The 19297-nt window shown below is 34.8% G+C and overlaps 1 protein-coding gene across 1 annotated transcript; it reads left to right on the top strand.

Annotated features, from left to right (window-relative positions):
- The first annotated feature begins 4048 nt into the window (after positions 1-4048).
- Positions 4049-13597, top strand: LOC108665476. The gene is made up of 6 exons (XM_018152230.1): positions 4049-4060; positions 4578-4766; positions 6076-6760; positions 6877-7047; positions 11608-11785; positions 12570-13597. The coding sequence occupies exons 1-6, from the start codon at positions 4049-4051 to the stop codon at positions 12619-12621; spliced, it is 1287 nt and encodes a 428-aa protein (XP_018007719.1). The 3' UTR covers positions 12622-13597.
- The last annotated feature ends 5700 nt before the right edge of the window (positions 13598-19297 follow it).

Genomic DNA, 19297 nt, shown 5'->3' with positions numbered 1-19297 from the left:
TATTGTCTTTTCAAATAATAACGCTTTTGTGATCCAATTCTCATCAAGAAAAGAAAACGACGATAGCAGTACCTGGACAGCGACATAAATCACGGAACTTGTCAGCTATGGCTGCCACTGAATAGAAGAGGACACAGCTGATCGTCAGCTCGATTTTCTTGCGCGTTCAGCCTTATTGGTTCGATTTAACGCTCATTGATGTTGTTTTTCTCATCATAGTCGCATTCATAAACCTCATTTTGCGATGTGGGTTGCCTAACCATGTCGTTTCCGTTGTCCAAACAGAAGCGTTGCATTCTGTCCGCGAATGACGGGATCACATTCGGAAGAGAAGAAAAACGTGATATAGACAACAGACTAGATAAAGCTATGGAAAAATATATGTTCAGATTTGAAATGCCTAGCACCATATCGAACCCGGTGGAAGTCTAGTAGCTACTTCAAACTATCGTCAGTCATGAAAAGATCCGGTCAAATGACACGATTTTAGATCTTCTGTGAACAAGGCACGAAAAGGAAAAGAATCGGCACCAGGCCTACACTTCAGCGCCGAGATCACTATGTTATGTTATGTAGACAAATGACGATAATGTTAGGATGCCGTGTCGGCTACAAGATCGATCCATTCACTATTTCGAGAACCATCATCTGTTTTCAAAACATCTCACCAGAAGTCCTATGGAATTTCGCGCTCCTAGGGGGATTGTTCCTGAGCGCCCCACCGCTGAGCTCGCGGTGTCTGACTACAAGTCTCAGTTGTTGGGTCAAGTTATTATTTAGGTAGGATTCCTTACATTAAGTTATTATGTAGGTAGGATTCCTTACATTTCCCTTCTCTGTCTCTCTCGTGCGGGTGGACGCCGTCCCGTGTAAGCGACCTCTTGTTCGAGTGTCTTCGTTTCTGTTGTTTTTTCACCTGTCCCTCCTTGTCACTTCGTCTCTTCGAGATGCTAACGCTGCTTCCTTCGAGCCAGCTTCAGCGGGCTGGACATCTGAGACCTTCCGCCCCTTGTGGGGATAAATAATTTTAGATTTTGAATAATTGAGACCTTTCGCCTAGCTGACGATATTATATTTTGACCTTCGGTGCGAAATAGCTTGGAAGCTGAAGCGCTAGCAAACCATTATACTATACTACAACTCTACAAGTCTACTACTACTATTCAAAACATCATTTTCGACATTCATAGCGATGCTCACTTACACTTAATTTCAAGCGAATATTTTCAAACAAGTTTGCTTCATGTTATTAAATCATATCTGAAACTCACTGAATAAAGCACGCATAGATTCGTCGTTTAGTTTCGTTTGATAGGATAGAAGTATTTATATGTATTATACTCGCCCACTAATGAACTGTAGCCCGATTTCAAGTTTCAGTAAAATTCAATACGGCATAAACAATTTTTTTATGTACATCTTGCTCCAATGATTCCGGCGTGCAAGTTTGTTACACGAAATTCCAAATGTAATCTTATCCATCGCAATAGGTATATGAAGGGTGTTGATAAAGTTGATGATTTGCATACAGTGGGCAACAAAATTCAAAGACGGTGGGTCCCGCCCGCCCGGTAATGTATATGCTAACTACATTCATCTTTATTTATAATGACTCTGGAGCTATATCAGTAGTTTCTTCCTAATAATTAGTGATAATTTTTTATAAAATAATAGGTGTATCTTGCTTTTAATCGCAAATGCTTGACGGAAGAATGCTTAAATTTATTACTGGTGCGCTGACTGCGATGTCTGACACCACAGCACAAGTCTTCTGACTAAAAAAAATTTTAGTGAAAATTAAAATGCTAGAAAAACATTGCGAAATATTTGATAATTAGTGGGAAGTTAAACTTGCAATAGATATTTCAATTGTTAGACACTTCTACTTGATATAAATAATTTTTCGAAGAATGTCCGGATTGCAGAAAGTATCACTTTCGTGTTTCAAATCGCGATTATTTTTTTTAAATCAAACAGTGAAAAACACGTTCTTGAAACAATGCAGTGTCTCCCTGCAGATAGAATCTGTAATTTCAACGAGGCGTAACGCATAGGACTGTTTAATTTTGGCTGTATTATCAGTACGGGTTTATTTTTGTCACCTCATAACATGAAGCTACATTCACTGTTGGCTCCGCGCTGTTAAGAATTATCACCTTACGAAATAATGGGAGGCACGTGTGCTCAAGACCGTTGGCCACGCTATAGTTAGACCACGATTCTGCCTGCAGTTGTTGTCAAGCTGATCGATGTCACTTTCAGAACGACCTCTGAGGCGTCACTATCTTTTTATCATTGTTCTGATTGCATTTAGATCTTAGGACCAATTAGATAATACTGCGATGAAGTGTTTTTTCCCTATAGAAATCTTGCTTCATCCCTGTACCATGATTAGGCATGAGGGCTCAAGTTACGTTTTGAGATTAGTTTAGAATTGCGGCAGATGATGCCTACACGAGCCGGCAGGCGTTTATACGGGAGAAGGTCGTTCGAAGGACGAGCGGCTTTCTTTCGCTAACCCAAGGAACTTGCTCAGTTTGAAAATTATTGCGATCATAAGTTTATAATATAATTCATGACACACAATTTACTGCTTATTGTTTTTCAAATATATTGTTTGTCACTTTGTAGAATGGAGTCAAAAAGTAAATGATCAGTGAACACACCGAATACTATTTCAACAATAGCAAATTATATTTTTCTTGATACATTGATGTGATTTTCTGTGTTGGCTTCTGTACTTGAGTGGCATGAATTTTTCTACCAGATTTGACTTGGATGACTTGCCGAATGAGTGCTGTAGCACTGCAGAAGCACCGGCAAAATATTATATTATGCTTCAGCCCCCGGGCAACAGTGTTACTTGATGCTTCGTTATGAACTTGTTAATTCTGCCTATAGGGGAATTTTCATGGGGAAACTGTTCGTAATCAATGAAAAACACCGTCGCTCTGCTAGGGATTCAGTTTTTGAGTGGGAAATAGCATAAGTTTTTATGTTTCGAATGGAAAAATTGTACTGAATGAAATTGAGACATCTAACAGTGAAAATATTTGTATATGCGATATCTCATTGGAAAATTTGGTTTTTGATGAATATTAGTGACTATTTGAGTATTTTTATATTTCGCTGATAAAATTTGTGGTTAAAAATGAGTTGTGGTCAAACGTAAAACGTTAAAACGTTGTGGTCAAACGTTATGTTTGTGGTCAAACGTAAAATCAAAATGACGAAAACATATCAATAACAGAGTGAAAAAAATTGCCTGTAATGAATTTTAAGAACTTCGGATGCCTATTTAAGGGATGCTTTCCCACGACTTTTTATTTTAACTTCAATTCTTATAGCAAGGAAGAAATAGATTTACTTTGCCACGCCAAGGTTTTGTATAGATCAATCTAGTGAAATTGTTTTCGTTATCTGCTCTGCATTGTTTATTTCTCTAACTTCGTCCGTCCAAACATGTTGGATTTTTTACAAACGATGTTAGTTTTCCACATTCGATGAACCTCAATTAGTTGAATTTGATATCACATAAGACAGACTAAAAAAATGAACATCCGCACGTCCGAGACTTTTGTATATAACTAAATTTAAATGAAACTCTTTCCAAAGGTAACTTTATTTTATTTGTCAAAAAATGTGAGAAATAAAGTATTATGTAGTTTTTTCATATGGTTGATGAGTAAAGTAGGTATTATGTAGTTTTTTCGTATGGTTATATGATACCGGCACCCGACTCATCATTCAATGATAGATAATCAGCAGGCACAACAAAACGGACGTCAAGCACTGAACCGTCCCTCATTTTCCAGAATTTAATCTGGCACATTGCTGATATATTATGCCAATCGGCGCATTGCAATATGAGCTAAACTTCAGAAAAACTTAATGTTTACTATTGGCAACGGACATTAGGCCACTAATTCATTACTTAAAATCTCCAAGATATCAGTAATCGAATACCAACCGAATGATGTTCTGACAATCATCGAGTATATTTATTTATAGTCTGTTAGTGCGAATATGTCACGATTCGTGAATTACAATGGCACGAGCTGTAATACTGTGACGTGCAAAATAGCACGCAGGTGACATGCTTGAAGGCGGTCATGCGCATCGCTGACGGTTGCCCGCCTATATAAGCAAGCGCCGCATTCCCTGTCACCCAGACGCCGCTAGCTGTCGTAGTGTGAGTACGAGACGCTCCTCTTGACCTTTTTTTAATTAATGTTGTATAGCATGTGTCGTACTTTGTATGACTGTTTCGTTAGTAGTTGAAAAAAAATTAAGAATATTAAATTCAATCGTATATTTTTTTTATACGACTATACTAGCATTATCTAATTTTCAAACTTCTGGTTGAACTGTTCTCAGAAACATTTATATCTTTATAATAGTTTTATTTTTTGGGGCGATGTATTCGCAACAAACTTTTGATTATATTATATATTTAGGCTATGCTTTGACCTTACCATCCACTAATCACACTCATTGCTTCAGACACCGCAAGTCTTGAACATAATTATCAAAAAAATAGCACCTCATATTCTCTTCGCAGGACACTAGTCCCTTAGACCGTAATTAGGACCAGCAAGGTGGCGCCGTGCGCAGAGGCGTTCCGGCCCAGCGTGGGACCCGTAGCGTCGAGTGTGGAGTGCGTGGTGGAGGTTCTCATCAAGGTTCATCTTAAGGGAGTGTCGGCTGACATCGCCAAGTATATTCAAGTTGAGCCTATAGTCTCTACGCAAGTATTTTTCAAGCAGGTGAGAAATTTAAACGAGAAATGAACTTCAATTACGCGGCTGAAATTTCACTGTGTGTATCATGTGCAAAATATATTTGCGACGGGTATGTCGGCTGACATCTCCAAATACATTCAAGTTGAGCCTATAGTCTCTACACAAGTATTTTTCAAACAGGTAAGAAATTTAAACGAGAAATGTACTTCAATTATGCGGTTGAAATTTCACTGTAGGTATCGTTTACAATTATTGTGAAAATATTTGCGACGGGTTTGTCTGCTGACAGTAAAGTGAAGCCTATAGTCTGTACGCAAATATTTTTCAGACAGATAAGAGGAAGGGAAGTGAAATTCAATTATGCGGACAACATTGTACTTTGAGTATTGTATACAATTATTGTGAGATTTTTTGCGACAAGTATGTGGTGGTGAGAAGTAAGTTCATTTATAGGCCAGCCACCAACGAGAAATAATTTTGAGCTTCAGATGAAAACGTACTAATAATATTGAAACTAAGATACAGAAACACGATAGCGAGCAGGAAGTATGTTGAAATATAAAAATATAAGTTTTATAAACATTTAATATTCCAAGATATGCGTTCTTGGCTTATTTGACGTTAATTTTATAATGTCTAGTTTGTATGAAATCTGTTTTTTGCAAAACGCTAAATTGACAGATATTTCTTATCGCAGAACATAAATTTTCAACATAAAATGTAACATTGAATTCATATAACATAACTCAATAAATTGAATATACGCTCCTATTAATTAAAATATATTATCAACTTTCAGTTGTACGTGAGTAATTTTTTTAATAGTTACTGTTATTAAAAATATAGATTTTTGAAATTTACAACTAATTTTGAACTCTTCTGCCATCGTAATGCAAGTTAACCTGGCTACCTTATACATCTAAGCCCCTAGTGAAGAGGTATATGATGTACTGATGAAACCTTTTTTATGAGTTGAAAATGCAATAGTGGGTCCATATCTTCATTGCATGAGCTTGCGTACTGAATGCAACGCCGCGATAAATGAACGCAATGAGTTGTAGGTGGGTCATCTTATGATAAAATTATGATATTAACTGTCGTGTCATTGGTGTTTCTTTTCATATGAAAATTATCTTGACAACATTGTTTTTGAATGCACGGAACGATGAAGGGGTATGATCGTATAACCTTCAAATCGGAAATATCCAAATATCCATGCTGTAGACGAACTAAAATTTATAGAGTAAGATCTAATTATAAAGTATTATTGAGTTCGGCTTCAGTCCTTCATTTATGAAATTGTACTCACTCGTGGTTATTTATTTTTACCTAGAGGAAGGCAGAGGAATTCGAGAAGTCAGTGCTTCCTGCCACTACGACTTCGTTTTTTGGAACGGAGCTTCTTACCAACGATCTCCTGTCTCCTGAAGACGAAATTGAATACAAGACCCTTGCGACGAAACGTGTCACTTTCTGTGACTACATCACTGCCGAAGACGAGTGTCGTGCCAAGCTAGCTGGTGATCTGTCATCGATAAAAGTAAAAAATACATCTCCTGGAATTTTAAAGAAAAACGGTCTTGTGAGCTACTTGAAGTCAGACGGAAGCCAAACCGAATCCTTTACCGTGGAAAATGATTCCGAATGCGAGGTCACTCCTAGAGAATTTAAAACAAATGCTGTTTTGAGTGACGACGTTATTCTTGCTGAAGAAAACAGCGTGAACTGTATTAGTTCGTTGCCTCAACCGTATAGTGGAAGTGAAAGCATTTTAATTCCTTTAAAGGATAATACAGCAAACAAAGTCGAGGCAGAACAACCATTGGAACAGAAGCTGTCAGCTCACCCAACTGACCAAACTACTCAACAAAGTCCGACTGAGTGGAAGCTTCCGGAAATTCTCCAACACGAAGTTGAAGTTTACCGGTTGAAAAACGCTACAACAGCCCAAAATCGTCGAGTAAATTACAAGATGGCCACTGAAACGGATCAAATTGCGTTCAACTCGTCATTAAAAGGTGAATGTTGCAATCTTAAAAGATTTTAAAACTTTTTTATTAGAACTTTTTAAAGCAATTGCATTATTATGTTCAGTATAACAATTACTACATAATATTCAAACAATTTTTTTCAGACTACTTAACAAAGGTCGGGCTTGAGGACCTGTGGGGTTACCTGAAGGTGCTTGGATGCTTCGTGGTGGGCGACTTGCAGTATCTCGAGCCTTCCGAGCTACTTGCCTTGCCGGTACTGGCCAGACGTCGACTGGCCACGCATTTGGCTGCCATCAAACTTAAACTGCCGCGTATGTATAATAGATAAATATTTAAGCTGCAAATCCCCATCATAGTTACAGTGACTGTTATTGTCACTATATAATAAAACGCTTTTGAACACTAAATAAATTCATTTGCCCTAATTTAAACTTGGAATTCATTAGTATGATACGCTTCTTCCTAAGCGTGATTAATATCCTTCATGCTATTTTTTAGCTTTATAATTGAGATAATTTTGTAACTCATAAACCTGAGGCCTAGGTTCAAAGTTACACACGCTTTATAGTACATCATTAAAGTAATTTCCAGCAAACTAATATAGTCAATTACATCTTATTCCCTTGGTGTAATAATAATTGTAGTCGAGGCGGAGATTTCGTTTGTGTGGGAATCATCTACGTGGTAAGAAATGCACTAAAAGTTTTTATTAAACCTGTAAGCTGAGTTCAAATTTCTGATATCGAATATAGGTTGGAATGAATTTTTCCTATGAGAAGAACTTTATTTACGAAGAAATACAGGATTTATTTATTTTGATATTGGGTTAAATTTCATAACTTGAATGTATGCACACATTCACAAAAAATTTAATTATTCATCTTTAATTACATACAAAGAATATTGTCGGCTAACTTATGAACTTGAACTGCTGCAATGCTTGCGTTAATGCTTTTCTAATTACTTAGTGCTTCGTTAGCTTTCTAATCTTGATTTTTCACGTACTAACAAAGAAGGTATTTCTAACAACAGAGATCTCTAAATTAAATTTTTGATCTCATTTTACAAGACTTCCCTTTAACTTCACTTCTTGTTTGTTTGTCCGTCTGTCTGTCTGTCTGTCTGCTACAAATCTTATAATCGATATTTAACACACTTCTACCTGTCCAATTGATCTGAAATTTTGCACACTCGCGTAAAGTTGGAGACAATGCATGAATCAATTTACAGAATAAATAATTTTATAAATTAAGATTTTTTTTCATTATTAAAAAAAAATAATTTCGCCTGCTACGAATCTTATAATCCATATATGACATAATTTGACCTGTCCAATTGACCTGAAATTTTGCACAACTGCATAAAGTCAGACACCATGCATGAATCAATTGACAGAATAAATAATTTTGAAAATTTCCAAAATTTTGATATCATAAAAAAATTTTGAAAAATAATTTTTTTTCAATGTTTGAAAATAAAATTAGAAATTCATTGTACATGTGTAACATCCAAGACACTGGATTATTCAGAAGTGTTGTCTCTAAAAAGTAATTTTTTAACGCATATTATTTTATATTCTAAGCAAGGACTACTACACACAGGACATGCATAGCCTATGTCCAGCCTCTGCTAGCAGAGGCGATCGCCTACACTATGAAAATGCTGGTGTTTTAGTGGCATCAACAAATGATATGCCCATAATTGTTTCATACAATAGTATTACAATGTGTGTAGTAGCCCTTGGTCAGAACCATAGACTTTTTGCCAGTTTTGAAGTTCAAAATTTTGTACTAAGCAAAGTAGGTACCATTTTCCTGCCTTCATACACTGATAAAAAAAATATTTAAATGGAGTCAGTATACATTTACTCATAACATTCCGGCAAAAATTCTATTGCTCTGATAAATATAATGCCTTTGGATTCAACTCTTAAACACTCTTTAAATACATTTAAAATTTTTCTATTATTAAATCTTTGCAAACGGGTAAAAAATATACTTAAATTCTAGGTTCTGAAAACTTTTACAAAAAGAAAGGATAATTCTAAAAGAAATGAGCTAATGGAAATTTTTGGAGGAGTAAACAGCTCAGGAAATGTGTTTGATTGAACTGGAACATTTTTCTTGGCAAAACATTATGACTAGGTAGTGAATACATTAGCATATACGTAATATTCCTTGCACTGAAACAGACCAGCAATACAGAAAAACTGGATATAAAAGTCATAAGCTTCGTCCAAAATTTTGCATCTTGTAGGAGTGAATGTCTGTCTAAAAGTTTATTAAATAAAATCAGTAGGCTTAAACATAAANTTGATCGTGTTCAAAAGCAGAAATTGCTTGTGTTCAGTTCAAGACTATAGTAATATGCCCGGTAATTTTTTATTAATTCTAGGTTATAATATAATTAAGTCTCCTATCGTTTGATCGCGTTAAGTAGAAGGTATCGCTTGTGTTCAGTTTAATATTATAGTAATAAGCCCAGTAACTTTTTTTTAAATTATAAGGTGTAATATATTTAAGTCTCCTATCTTTTGATCGTGTTCACAAGCAGAAATTGCTTGTGTTCAGTTCAAGACTTTAGTAATATGCCCAGTAATTTTTAATTTGTTCTAGGGTATATTATATTTAAGTTTGCTATCGATTGATCGCGTTAACTAGAAGATATCGCTTGTGTTCAGTTTAAGATTATAGTAATAAGCTCAGTAACTTTTTTTTAAATTCTAAAATACAATATATTTAAGTCTCCTATCGTTTGATCGTGTTCACAAGCAGAAATTGCTTGTGTTCAGTTGAAGACTATAGTAATATGCCCAGTTATTTTTTATTTATTTTAGGGTATATAATATATTTAAGTCTCCTATCGTTTGATCGCGTTAACTAGAAAATATCGCTTGTGTTCAGTTTAAGATTATAGTAATAAGCTCAGTAAATTATTATATTCTAAGGTATAATATATTTAAGTCTTCTATCGTTTGATCGTGTTCATAAGCAGAAATTGCTTGTATTCAGATAAAGACTATAATAATATGCCCGGTAATTTTTAATATATTCCAGGGAATAATATATTTAAGTCTCCTATCGTGTGATCGCGTTAACTAGAAAATATCGCTTATGTTCAGTTTAAGATTATAGTAATAAGCTCAGTAACATTTTTATATTCTAAGGTAGAATATAATTAAGTCTCTATCGTTTGATAGTGTTCATAAGCAGAAATTGCTTGTGTTCAGTTGAAGACTATAGTAATATGCCCAGTAATTTTTGATTTATTCTAGGGTGTAATATATTTAAATCTCCTCTCGTTTGATCGCGTTAACAAGAAATCGTTTGTGTTCAGTTTAAGATTGTAGTAATAAGCTCAGTAACTTTCTCACAAGACTTCTCTTTAACTTCACTTCTTGTTTGTTTGTCTGTCTGTCCGTCTGCTACAAATCTTATAATTGATATTTAACACACTTCTACCTGTCCAATCGATCTGAAATTTGGCACACTTGCGTAAAGTTGGAGACAATGCATGATTCAATTGACAGAATAAATAATTTTATAAATAATTTTTTTTTTCATTACTAAAGAAAAATAAAAAAATAATTTCGTCTGCTACAAATCTTATAATCCATATATGACACAATTTGAAATGTCCAATTGATCTGAAATTTTGCACGATTGCAAAGTCAGAGACAATGCATGAATCAGTTGACAGCATAAATAATTTTGAAAATTTACAAAATTTTGATATCTTACAAAAATTTTGAAAAATAATTTTTCTTTTAAATATTTGAAAATAAAATTAGAAATTCATTGTACATGTGTAACATCCAAGACACTGGATTGTTCAGAAGTGTTGTCTTTAAAAAGTAATTTTTAAACGCATATTTTTGATCTTTGATAGCACTTAACAGTGATATCTGTCTTCCTCCTTATGAAGTAATAGTTCTATCTATATATGATATCTTCTCCATACTCTCTACCTCATAATCACCACGACCAATAAAAAACAAAGAACTTGTTTCGAAAGAAAGCTCCCAATATCAATACAAATTATATGTTTATTCTGTATAATAAATAAAAATCTAATTTGAAAAATCTTAATCCTCGGATAGTTTTCAATGAAGGTTTAGTTCCCAAATGCGTTTTCGGTGCAATCTTAAAGGTCAGAAATGGAGTGAGTGTGGCTGTGCTGGGGAATGCCAGTCCACTCATCATTGTTTCGGACGATGATAAATGTTCCAAGTTGTGGGTGAGAAATGACCCTCCTAATGGGACTTGAAACCTCATATTGCCGCTCGTGATTAACAGCCGCCACTTCCACGAGAGTCAGTATGAAGCCTTTAGAAAATTAACAGCTCTAGCGCACACCCTTTGTAAAATAACATTTTTTATTTATATTTGGCTTCCATGAGCGGATATGCCCCAATTATCACAAAACTTTATTAAAGGCTTTTACTGTAAGAACAGCAACCTCATTAAAGGTGCTCAATAACAGGGGTTTATAGAAATTATATCCACAGTCTCAAAATTTCTTCTCGACGATTTCGCGTGACTTTTAATATTCTAGCTACCGCGATAAGCTGCTGCTATAAATTTCATAAATTATTTTACTGATACGATTGATTTCCATCGCCCTAGCCTCCACGAGATTCATTAACAAGTAAATGAGTATTAATTAATTTTTAAAACGTTTTTGGTATCCGACTAAAATGTTTTGACACTAAGTTCATATTTTTATAAATGACATTTTATTCAAACTATTAATTAAATGGCCGAACATATGAAAAATTCCGTGAGATTTATTGTTTCAGACTTGAATCACAATACCTGTACTCTCATTTCTCACATAATTTACTGGAATATTTTCTCTAACCTCCGGACTAGAATGTAAGAAAGACGCGTCACTGAAGGAGGTGCTGCAGGAGCAAGGTTTGGACCACGCCCTTGGGTACGTAGTGGCTCTTGGTGCTGATACCCTGGCAGACCTGCGCCTACTGACGGAGGATGACCTCGCTCCTCTGCCGCCTCTCACCAAGAGGCGACTAGCCGTCATCTCCGACAGGTGAGGGAAACTAGGGAATTAAATCTGGTATGAAATGTGCAAATTTTTTACAAAATATTGAATTGCCAACTGAAAACGAACTATTATTGTGATATGGGATAAAAAATGAATCATGATTAGTGAATTAAATGAGGAAATTTAAAGAATAAAATTTAATTGAAAAGAAACAATTGTTTTACAAAATTTTGAATTGCCAACTGAAAACGAACTATGATTATGAATTGGGATAAAAAATGAATCATGATCAGTGAAGTAAATGAGGGAATTTAAAGAATAAAATTAAATTGAAAAGAAACAATTGTTTTACAAAATATTGAATTGCGAACTGAAAATTAACTATGGTTATGAAATTGGATGAAAAATGAATCATGATTAGTGAAGTAAATGAAGGAATTTGATATATTAAGGGAATAAGCAGTTAATGGCAGAAAAATATATAGGTTGCTGAAATTTCGATAAAAAGGTGTAGCCTGATGATTTATTAGTAGGTATTTTTCGTTAATTTTAAATGTACTCAAATTTCTAAGTCAAATTCTAATGCGTTTCTACATCATTGCATTAGAAAGAATGAACGTGAAACACAGAATAGAACTAAATAGGATTTATTTTCAGTTGAAGTTTGATATTTTAAATTAATTCCAGTTTAAATGTTTAAACAAAATAAATCCACGTAATCACAAATTCACAATCACAATTTCATTAGGATTATATATTTTAGCATAAAATTTCAGCTTTGATATATTCAAAACATATATTTTCTTATCGTATATTTTTGCATGCGCAGGTGCACGGGCAAAGATAAAGATAACGGCGCTGCCCCTGACTACCTCATGTAAAGCGAAGTGTGTCCAGCTGCTACACCAGAAACACGAAAGCTGTAGCTTCACGTCCACTGGAAATCTGACTTCGATTTCTGATGGAAGATGAGTTAATGGATTTTCATTATTCTGATATTATTGCTAAATGGATACGGATTGCCTACGGGCACTTTACTGACGATGAAAAATATTTTTCCACTAGTGAATGCTATGGTTGCACTGAATTGGTTTTTCAATGCAATTTCCAATCATTACAATTCAAGCTTCAAACAAGCGGTAGAAGCTGCAACATTAAAAAAATTGTTGTGTAGCTCCATGCATGGTCTAATACATGATCGAATCAAATACTTAATCGAGGAAATGTTGCACTCAGCATCGTTCTCTTCAACGGGACTGATTGAATTTTTGCCAAACAAATGCAAATGTAAATTTTGCATTGATTTATAACATTTTTTTGAAATTTCTATTCTATCTTTAGTCAATAAATTTCTAGATTTTTGTTCGAATTTGAGTCTTTTAACGCAGAGCATCTACGAATTGAATGAATGCTTGCAACTTTCTTCTGCAGGGAAAGATGTGCGCATTCATGCAATAGACTTTGCCTCAGCTCAAGTGCATTTCACTACTAATGTATGAGCTTTCCAGCTTCTTATGAAGCGGTATCTCGAAATGTTTTACATATGCATTCCTTGTGAATTCATTCCCGACCGAACCCTAGCAATGGGCAAATATTGGCCTAGAAAATTTTGCAGTACAATGGCGAAATATCTACCCAAACAATTTCCCAAATGGAAAAAATGTGTACTCTACTTGATGCTTCAATGACTAAAAAAAATCTAATCGAAGTATATTAGGTACTGCATAGCAGTGACATCTCGATTAAAAAAATAATACCAAAATGTCTCCCTGCAAAGCCAAAGAGATGACTCGTCCTGATGAAATGCATTGCAAAAGGCTAACCCGAACTTATTCCCTCGCTCAAAGTTCAGAGGATGAAGAGAAAGACTTGAAAAAAAACTGCCTGCCATGGTAAGCTTGAGTGGACCAATGAATTGTTTCAAAAGTTTAACGGACAGACTCGATTATAAGATTCAATTCAGTTACAATCAAGGGATTGGGTTAAATAACTTACTTACTATCTTACTACTTCTGTGATCACAAATATGCAAGAGAATCAAAAGATGTGAAAATGTTGTTCTCGGTTCACCGACTTAATAAAGGCATTGTTTACCCAGTTATGTCTAGGATTATGGTTCTATGATTTACGATTCACGGCTGGTCCCATTCTCCACAATGTCATGGAGAGGCTACAGCTCGTGTAACATTTACCTCCGACTGATATCGAACTTATACCCACGATTTTGTCCTCAAATGCTTAAATGTATCGAAACGACCAATCCAGACTTCAAATAATTCATTTTGAAGACAAATCATTGACGGCCCTACCGATAGTAGCATGTCTAATATATTGTTGATAAGTCAATATGAACAATTTGGTAAATAAGCTTATTTGTTCATGTGAGATCAACAAATTAATGTTTACTAGTTATGTGTTGAAGTAGGAAAGAAATTTTGTTGTTCAGAAATATCAGCGCCACTGTTGACGTGCCGTGTACAGCTCAGAAATGGTGGCTAAAATAATAAAAAAAAATTCACACAAATATTAATTTTTATTGGCCTTTTTTTGAAATGCAATCATTTTCTTTTATCATTCAGTCACTTATTGATTACTTTTTATATTATGATAAGGTACAGGTTGATAAATTTTTGATGCGTTGTTCTAGTCGTTAAGTATCTTCAGGTTCACTCAACTCATGCAGCTAAGCAGAAGATGTGGTTGTTGGGTGGAGCTTCAATAATTGAAGCTCAAGTTAACGACAGTCAGAAGTTGAGTTCTTGCACATTATTGCGCGCAATCCTTTTAGCTGAGAAGGGAGTTTTTGCGCGCGTTAGGACCTAGTTGATTGAAGAGTATTTATACATAGAGGAAACTGATTTTATGGAAAGTTTCTAATATAAATATTGTTATTTAGACATGCATGTTTGAAGACTCCTATATGAACTCTTCCCTAAAAAGAAAAGATAGACATAAAAGCTCTTCGAGCTTGGTTCGGATATACCATTAGTTTCGGCATGTAAATTTGGATCTCATATATGGTTTCCAGCGATTAAATCATTATGCGTCATTAAGAGCGGTTCAACAAAAATCGTAATATGATCATGGCGGTATATAATCTTGGTCCAATATTTGTTTGCACTATTGTAATAATGAGGTTCACTAAATAAGCTGGATTAACTAATTTGAACACGAATCCATTTAAAACGTTTGCATTTTTTCGAATATACCATAAAAAGTTTATGTTTAACTTTGCTCCAAATTCAAAAACAGAAGTTAAATGAAGGTTTTCTATTGAATAAAGGTCTAAGTAGTTCTTTCTTCATTGACATTACATCAGTTTTTTAACCAATACCAAGATTGCAGAGAATTTAATCCGATAACGAGTATGAGGTAGTCGGGTTTGAAAACGGAAATGGGAATAAAAGATCTCAAGGACTATCTACCTCGAGCAGGTCTGGGTTAAACTGCAGTAATTTACAGTTCAGGTGCAAACGCAATAAACTTAAAGAAGTGTGACCATCCGAATCAAACTTGGCATTATTTATTGTGTGTGGAATGCAAATTTATATTCTGGGGTTGCGAGGTGAAAAGCCAATTTAGCGATAAAATTGATCACCAATCACTTCCATTTCAATTATTGAGGAAAGAACATGTGCAGAAAAAGTAAAAATCTTCTCTGTAATTGATTTTTATTTACAGAAATAATTGCATTGATGTATTCTGCTCAATTACAAACGATGAGAGTTGGTCAATGAGATAGTTAAATACTGGATTTAGAGTGCGTAGACTTTTTGGTTACTCGAAAAATGCGCTTCATTTAGTAATGCGTATGTAATCGCCGGTGCTTAGTTTCCTTCCCACAGATATGATTTTAAAAGCGTTATACCTTAATTAAATTGACAAGTTATGCAATATGCACATTCATGACGGCTCATTAAGTTCTTACGCGTAATGAATTTTTGTAAAATTGTTTTCATATATAATGTCATAATTCCCCAATTTCCAACGAACTAGCTTATGTCAATTTAAAAATAAAAGGCAAATATATATATTTTGTCAAACTTAGAACAAGTAAAACGGATTTTGCATCTCCAATTGTCTAACAATTAGTTAATAAAACTTGGTTCGACTTTAATCTAAAAACTAAAGGCATTTAGAGACTGGCATTAAACGAGAGTGTCATGTGTCAAAATGAATAAATCTTTGGTAACAATCGTATTTCATACATTACAAAAAGGTATTTCTTTTTAAAAGAAATGATAAAAAGTCTAAAAATATTCAACTGGAGTTCGGACATGATTCGAATTAACGCTCAGAAATCAATTTCTACTCTAGTATTAATGACGTTTAGTTTTCAGCCAGCTAAACTTAACAGATTTTTAATTTCCCTACCCGGAATACATTAATGTAATACGGTCTCTTACCGCAGATTGACAGCCCCGAACAAAATTCGTATTAACCGAAAACTAAATCTATTAGAATGAAGAACTGCCTCTTAACCTAATTAACGGCCAAGTAGGTATAATATTTAGTTCGTAACGATATGTCTCATAACGATTGAGTCTCCGGTGCTCAGCTTTGTCACCAAGAGATTAATCACATTTAAGGCACATATTTACCGTTTACCTAAATCTCTGGGTCAGGCATTCGCACCCACGAGATGATGATAATTTTTTGCGTTCAAAATTGATATTAGATCATTTCTTGGATGTTTTTAACATATAAGAATTGATCATGGTGCTATGTGCCGTAATGTAGTAAGCATTTGCATAGGTGTTAGGGACAAGGAATTGTTCGCTGAGGAAAACTAGACCAGTACGTGATTCAGGCACAAAATTAAGTGTGTGAAGATAATTTACAAAACAATTGCCTTTATATCTCGTCGCTTCTTTGTTGCTATAAGACTTCGCTTACGAAAAAATGATCAATCGTCTGGATCTCGATGAATTTTGTAGTTTACTCATCGGGCAGACAGCTTTCATGTTAATCATATTTCGCGTCATTTAATTGAATAGCGCCAATAACTCATGCATAATTCAGATGTTATGGAGAAAAAGCAAAATGGCTGCGGAGAGCATCCGCCATTGTAGGCGCAACTGTGTCGGGTAGAAGCAACTGTTGCAGAGCCTTGTCATGGTCCGCCCACTGCTCCTGTTCTGCCTCCTCGACTCAGCCTCGCCGACTAATGCAAGAGAAAGAAATTCTCAGTGATAAATTATTTGAAGTTTCCCTCAACACATCCCAAATGAATGAGGAAAAATTCTAAACATTTGATATTTCCCAGAAAAGGCATTTTCACTGATAATTTATTAGACGATTCATTCAACACACTAGAAACTACCATAAAAACGGTCAAGTTTTATATTTCTGTAAAAATTTCATTGCATGTTAGAAATTTTCCATAAATTATGATGAACTTGGCAATTAAATTTTAATTATGTAATGTTTGTTAAACCTTTTCCAAGTGACAGTAAATAATTCATACCGAATATTCCGGAAATTTATTATTAACATTTTACAACAGGCATATGTAAACTTAAGATTTTACGACTAATCACATCAAACTTATTTACCGATTACTTTTATTATTTGTCGAAGATACTAAAAAATGTTTCTAACACGCATAAATTTCTATCGCATTTTTTTTATTTAGCGACCCATTTGAGTCTGGGTAAAAAATGGCCGTAGTTTTTTAATTTAATTCTACTTCTGATCCCTATGACATTTGATACCTGCCCGAGTAAAAATGATATGAAAGAAGCTATGTACATATTACGTTATACGATTGTATAGCCTGTTAGCTAATATACAGAGTTCAAGCTCATTAGATTTTAAGTAGGTCATCCATCAGTTGCTTTAGTTTTATCTCAAAATACGAAATAGGGACATTGTAGGCTCCTTCAATCGTTCTGAAATACATACGATTTGACGTAATCGATCTTTATTAAACAATAAATGTTTAAACAGGCGTCAAAAATAAGCTTGCAAAATTTATGTATAATGACCATGTGAAGACGACAATCGGAGAGAAATTTCTTTAATTTACCGCGCTTTTTCCGTGTAATTGTAGATCGAGCCTTATCCATGCAGACTTTATTTACCAAAAATCTAGGGAATTATACGCGGTTGTTAGTATGCTGCATATATTTGGATGGTAAAACGACTATCGATATAAATAACATAGTGAAAAGATTCAGACAATTTCAGACACTCAAAATATTGATATCAACGATGACGTTGATATCGTCAAAATAAAAATTAACTGATAAAATTTACAGTACAGTAAAATTTTCGTGTGTTTTTTTTTTTGAAGCCAGACATGGGAGAATAATTTTCCTAATAAATTTCTTCAATGGATATTATCGATTGGCGGCCTGGGACATAGTTTTACTCTATCGAAATAAATGATATTATGAGTGCTGGCATAGAACTAATCATCACTTTTATTCAAGAAATCATCAACAGATGAAACAGAGGAAGAAAGTTATAATGAACTTTCACTGTTAAATTGTTGGATAAATGCTCGAAGATCCCTTGAAATTATTTGGTCAAGTAATTAACTTAAAATCTTTCATTTCCTTCGTGTTCTAGCTTTAGGCTTCTGTGTTAACGAAGTCTTTTGAATATATCAATATTAATCAAGGTTATTATATGCGAAATAATGTATGCTATTAATCCCGACAACATGAAATCAGTGCTTGAATATTTGGCTGTGACTCGATGCAGATGATCCCGAGCTGAAGTTGATTTATCTTCAATGATTATGAGGATGCAAAATCGTCTCACCAGGTCAGCTACGTAAACTAAATACAGTACGTATAAGGAAATCTCCCAAACTAATGTATATTTTCAAGAAAATTTATGAATAGTTACAATGCTTTACGGTGAATTTTAATTAATGCAAAGCACCAGTAAGTGCGACTGGAATGCCTGGAAACTTCGTTTAACTGCCCACGGCTCTCAATACGAATTTTCCATCGTAAGTCTGGAACTTGCGTGGATATTGCGCTACAACTTTTGCTGATGTATTAGCGTTGTGTGAGAGCATTGTGTTTCCTGTAGGTTCCAATTGATTGCTTATTGGTTTAACTAGTACCGAAGGAGTGTCTAAACATTCTGGAACAGTCTACCTACCAATGGCGGCTGTTCCAGGATCAGGGGCGGGGTTTTTCCGTGGCAAGAGGAGGGCTTGTTGTAACTGGAAAGTCATTGATCCAGGACACTGACGCAAGCCTCCGCTACTATAGCTGCCACCGCGCCATCGGCTGCTGGACTGCGCTGGAGGTTCGTGCGCTCGAGTGACTCGTTCAACTGTTGGCGCAACCTTCCTTCTTGAATGGCTTCATTGGTCATAATTGTTAACAAATGAAGTGAATGATTTTTTGATCACAATACTGAGAATTTATGTGACACTTTTCAATTGAAATTCGACACTGAAACTGTTAACAGTTGCTGAGAAACAGAAAGCAGCAAAACGTAGAAGACGTTGTACCGAAATGAATTTCAAATGGTGCCAGGGCAATTAGAACTTTGATATTCTCGCAGATTAGAAAAGCTCACCTAACCGGAAAAGTA

The sequence above is a fragment of the Hyalella azteca genome, unplaced genomic scaffold, assembly GCF_000764305.2.
Source record: "Hyalella azteca isolate HAZT.00-mixed unplaced genomic scaffold, Hazt_2.0.2 contig4447, whole genome shotgun sequence".
NCBI lineage: Eukaryota > Metazoa > Arthropoda > Malacostraca > Amphipoda > Hyalellidae > Hyalella > Hyalella azteca.
The sequence above is the reverse complement of the archived record's forward strand: the minus strand, read 5'-3'. Positions and strand labels throughout refer to the sequence as shown.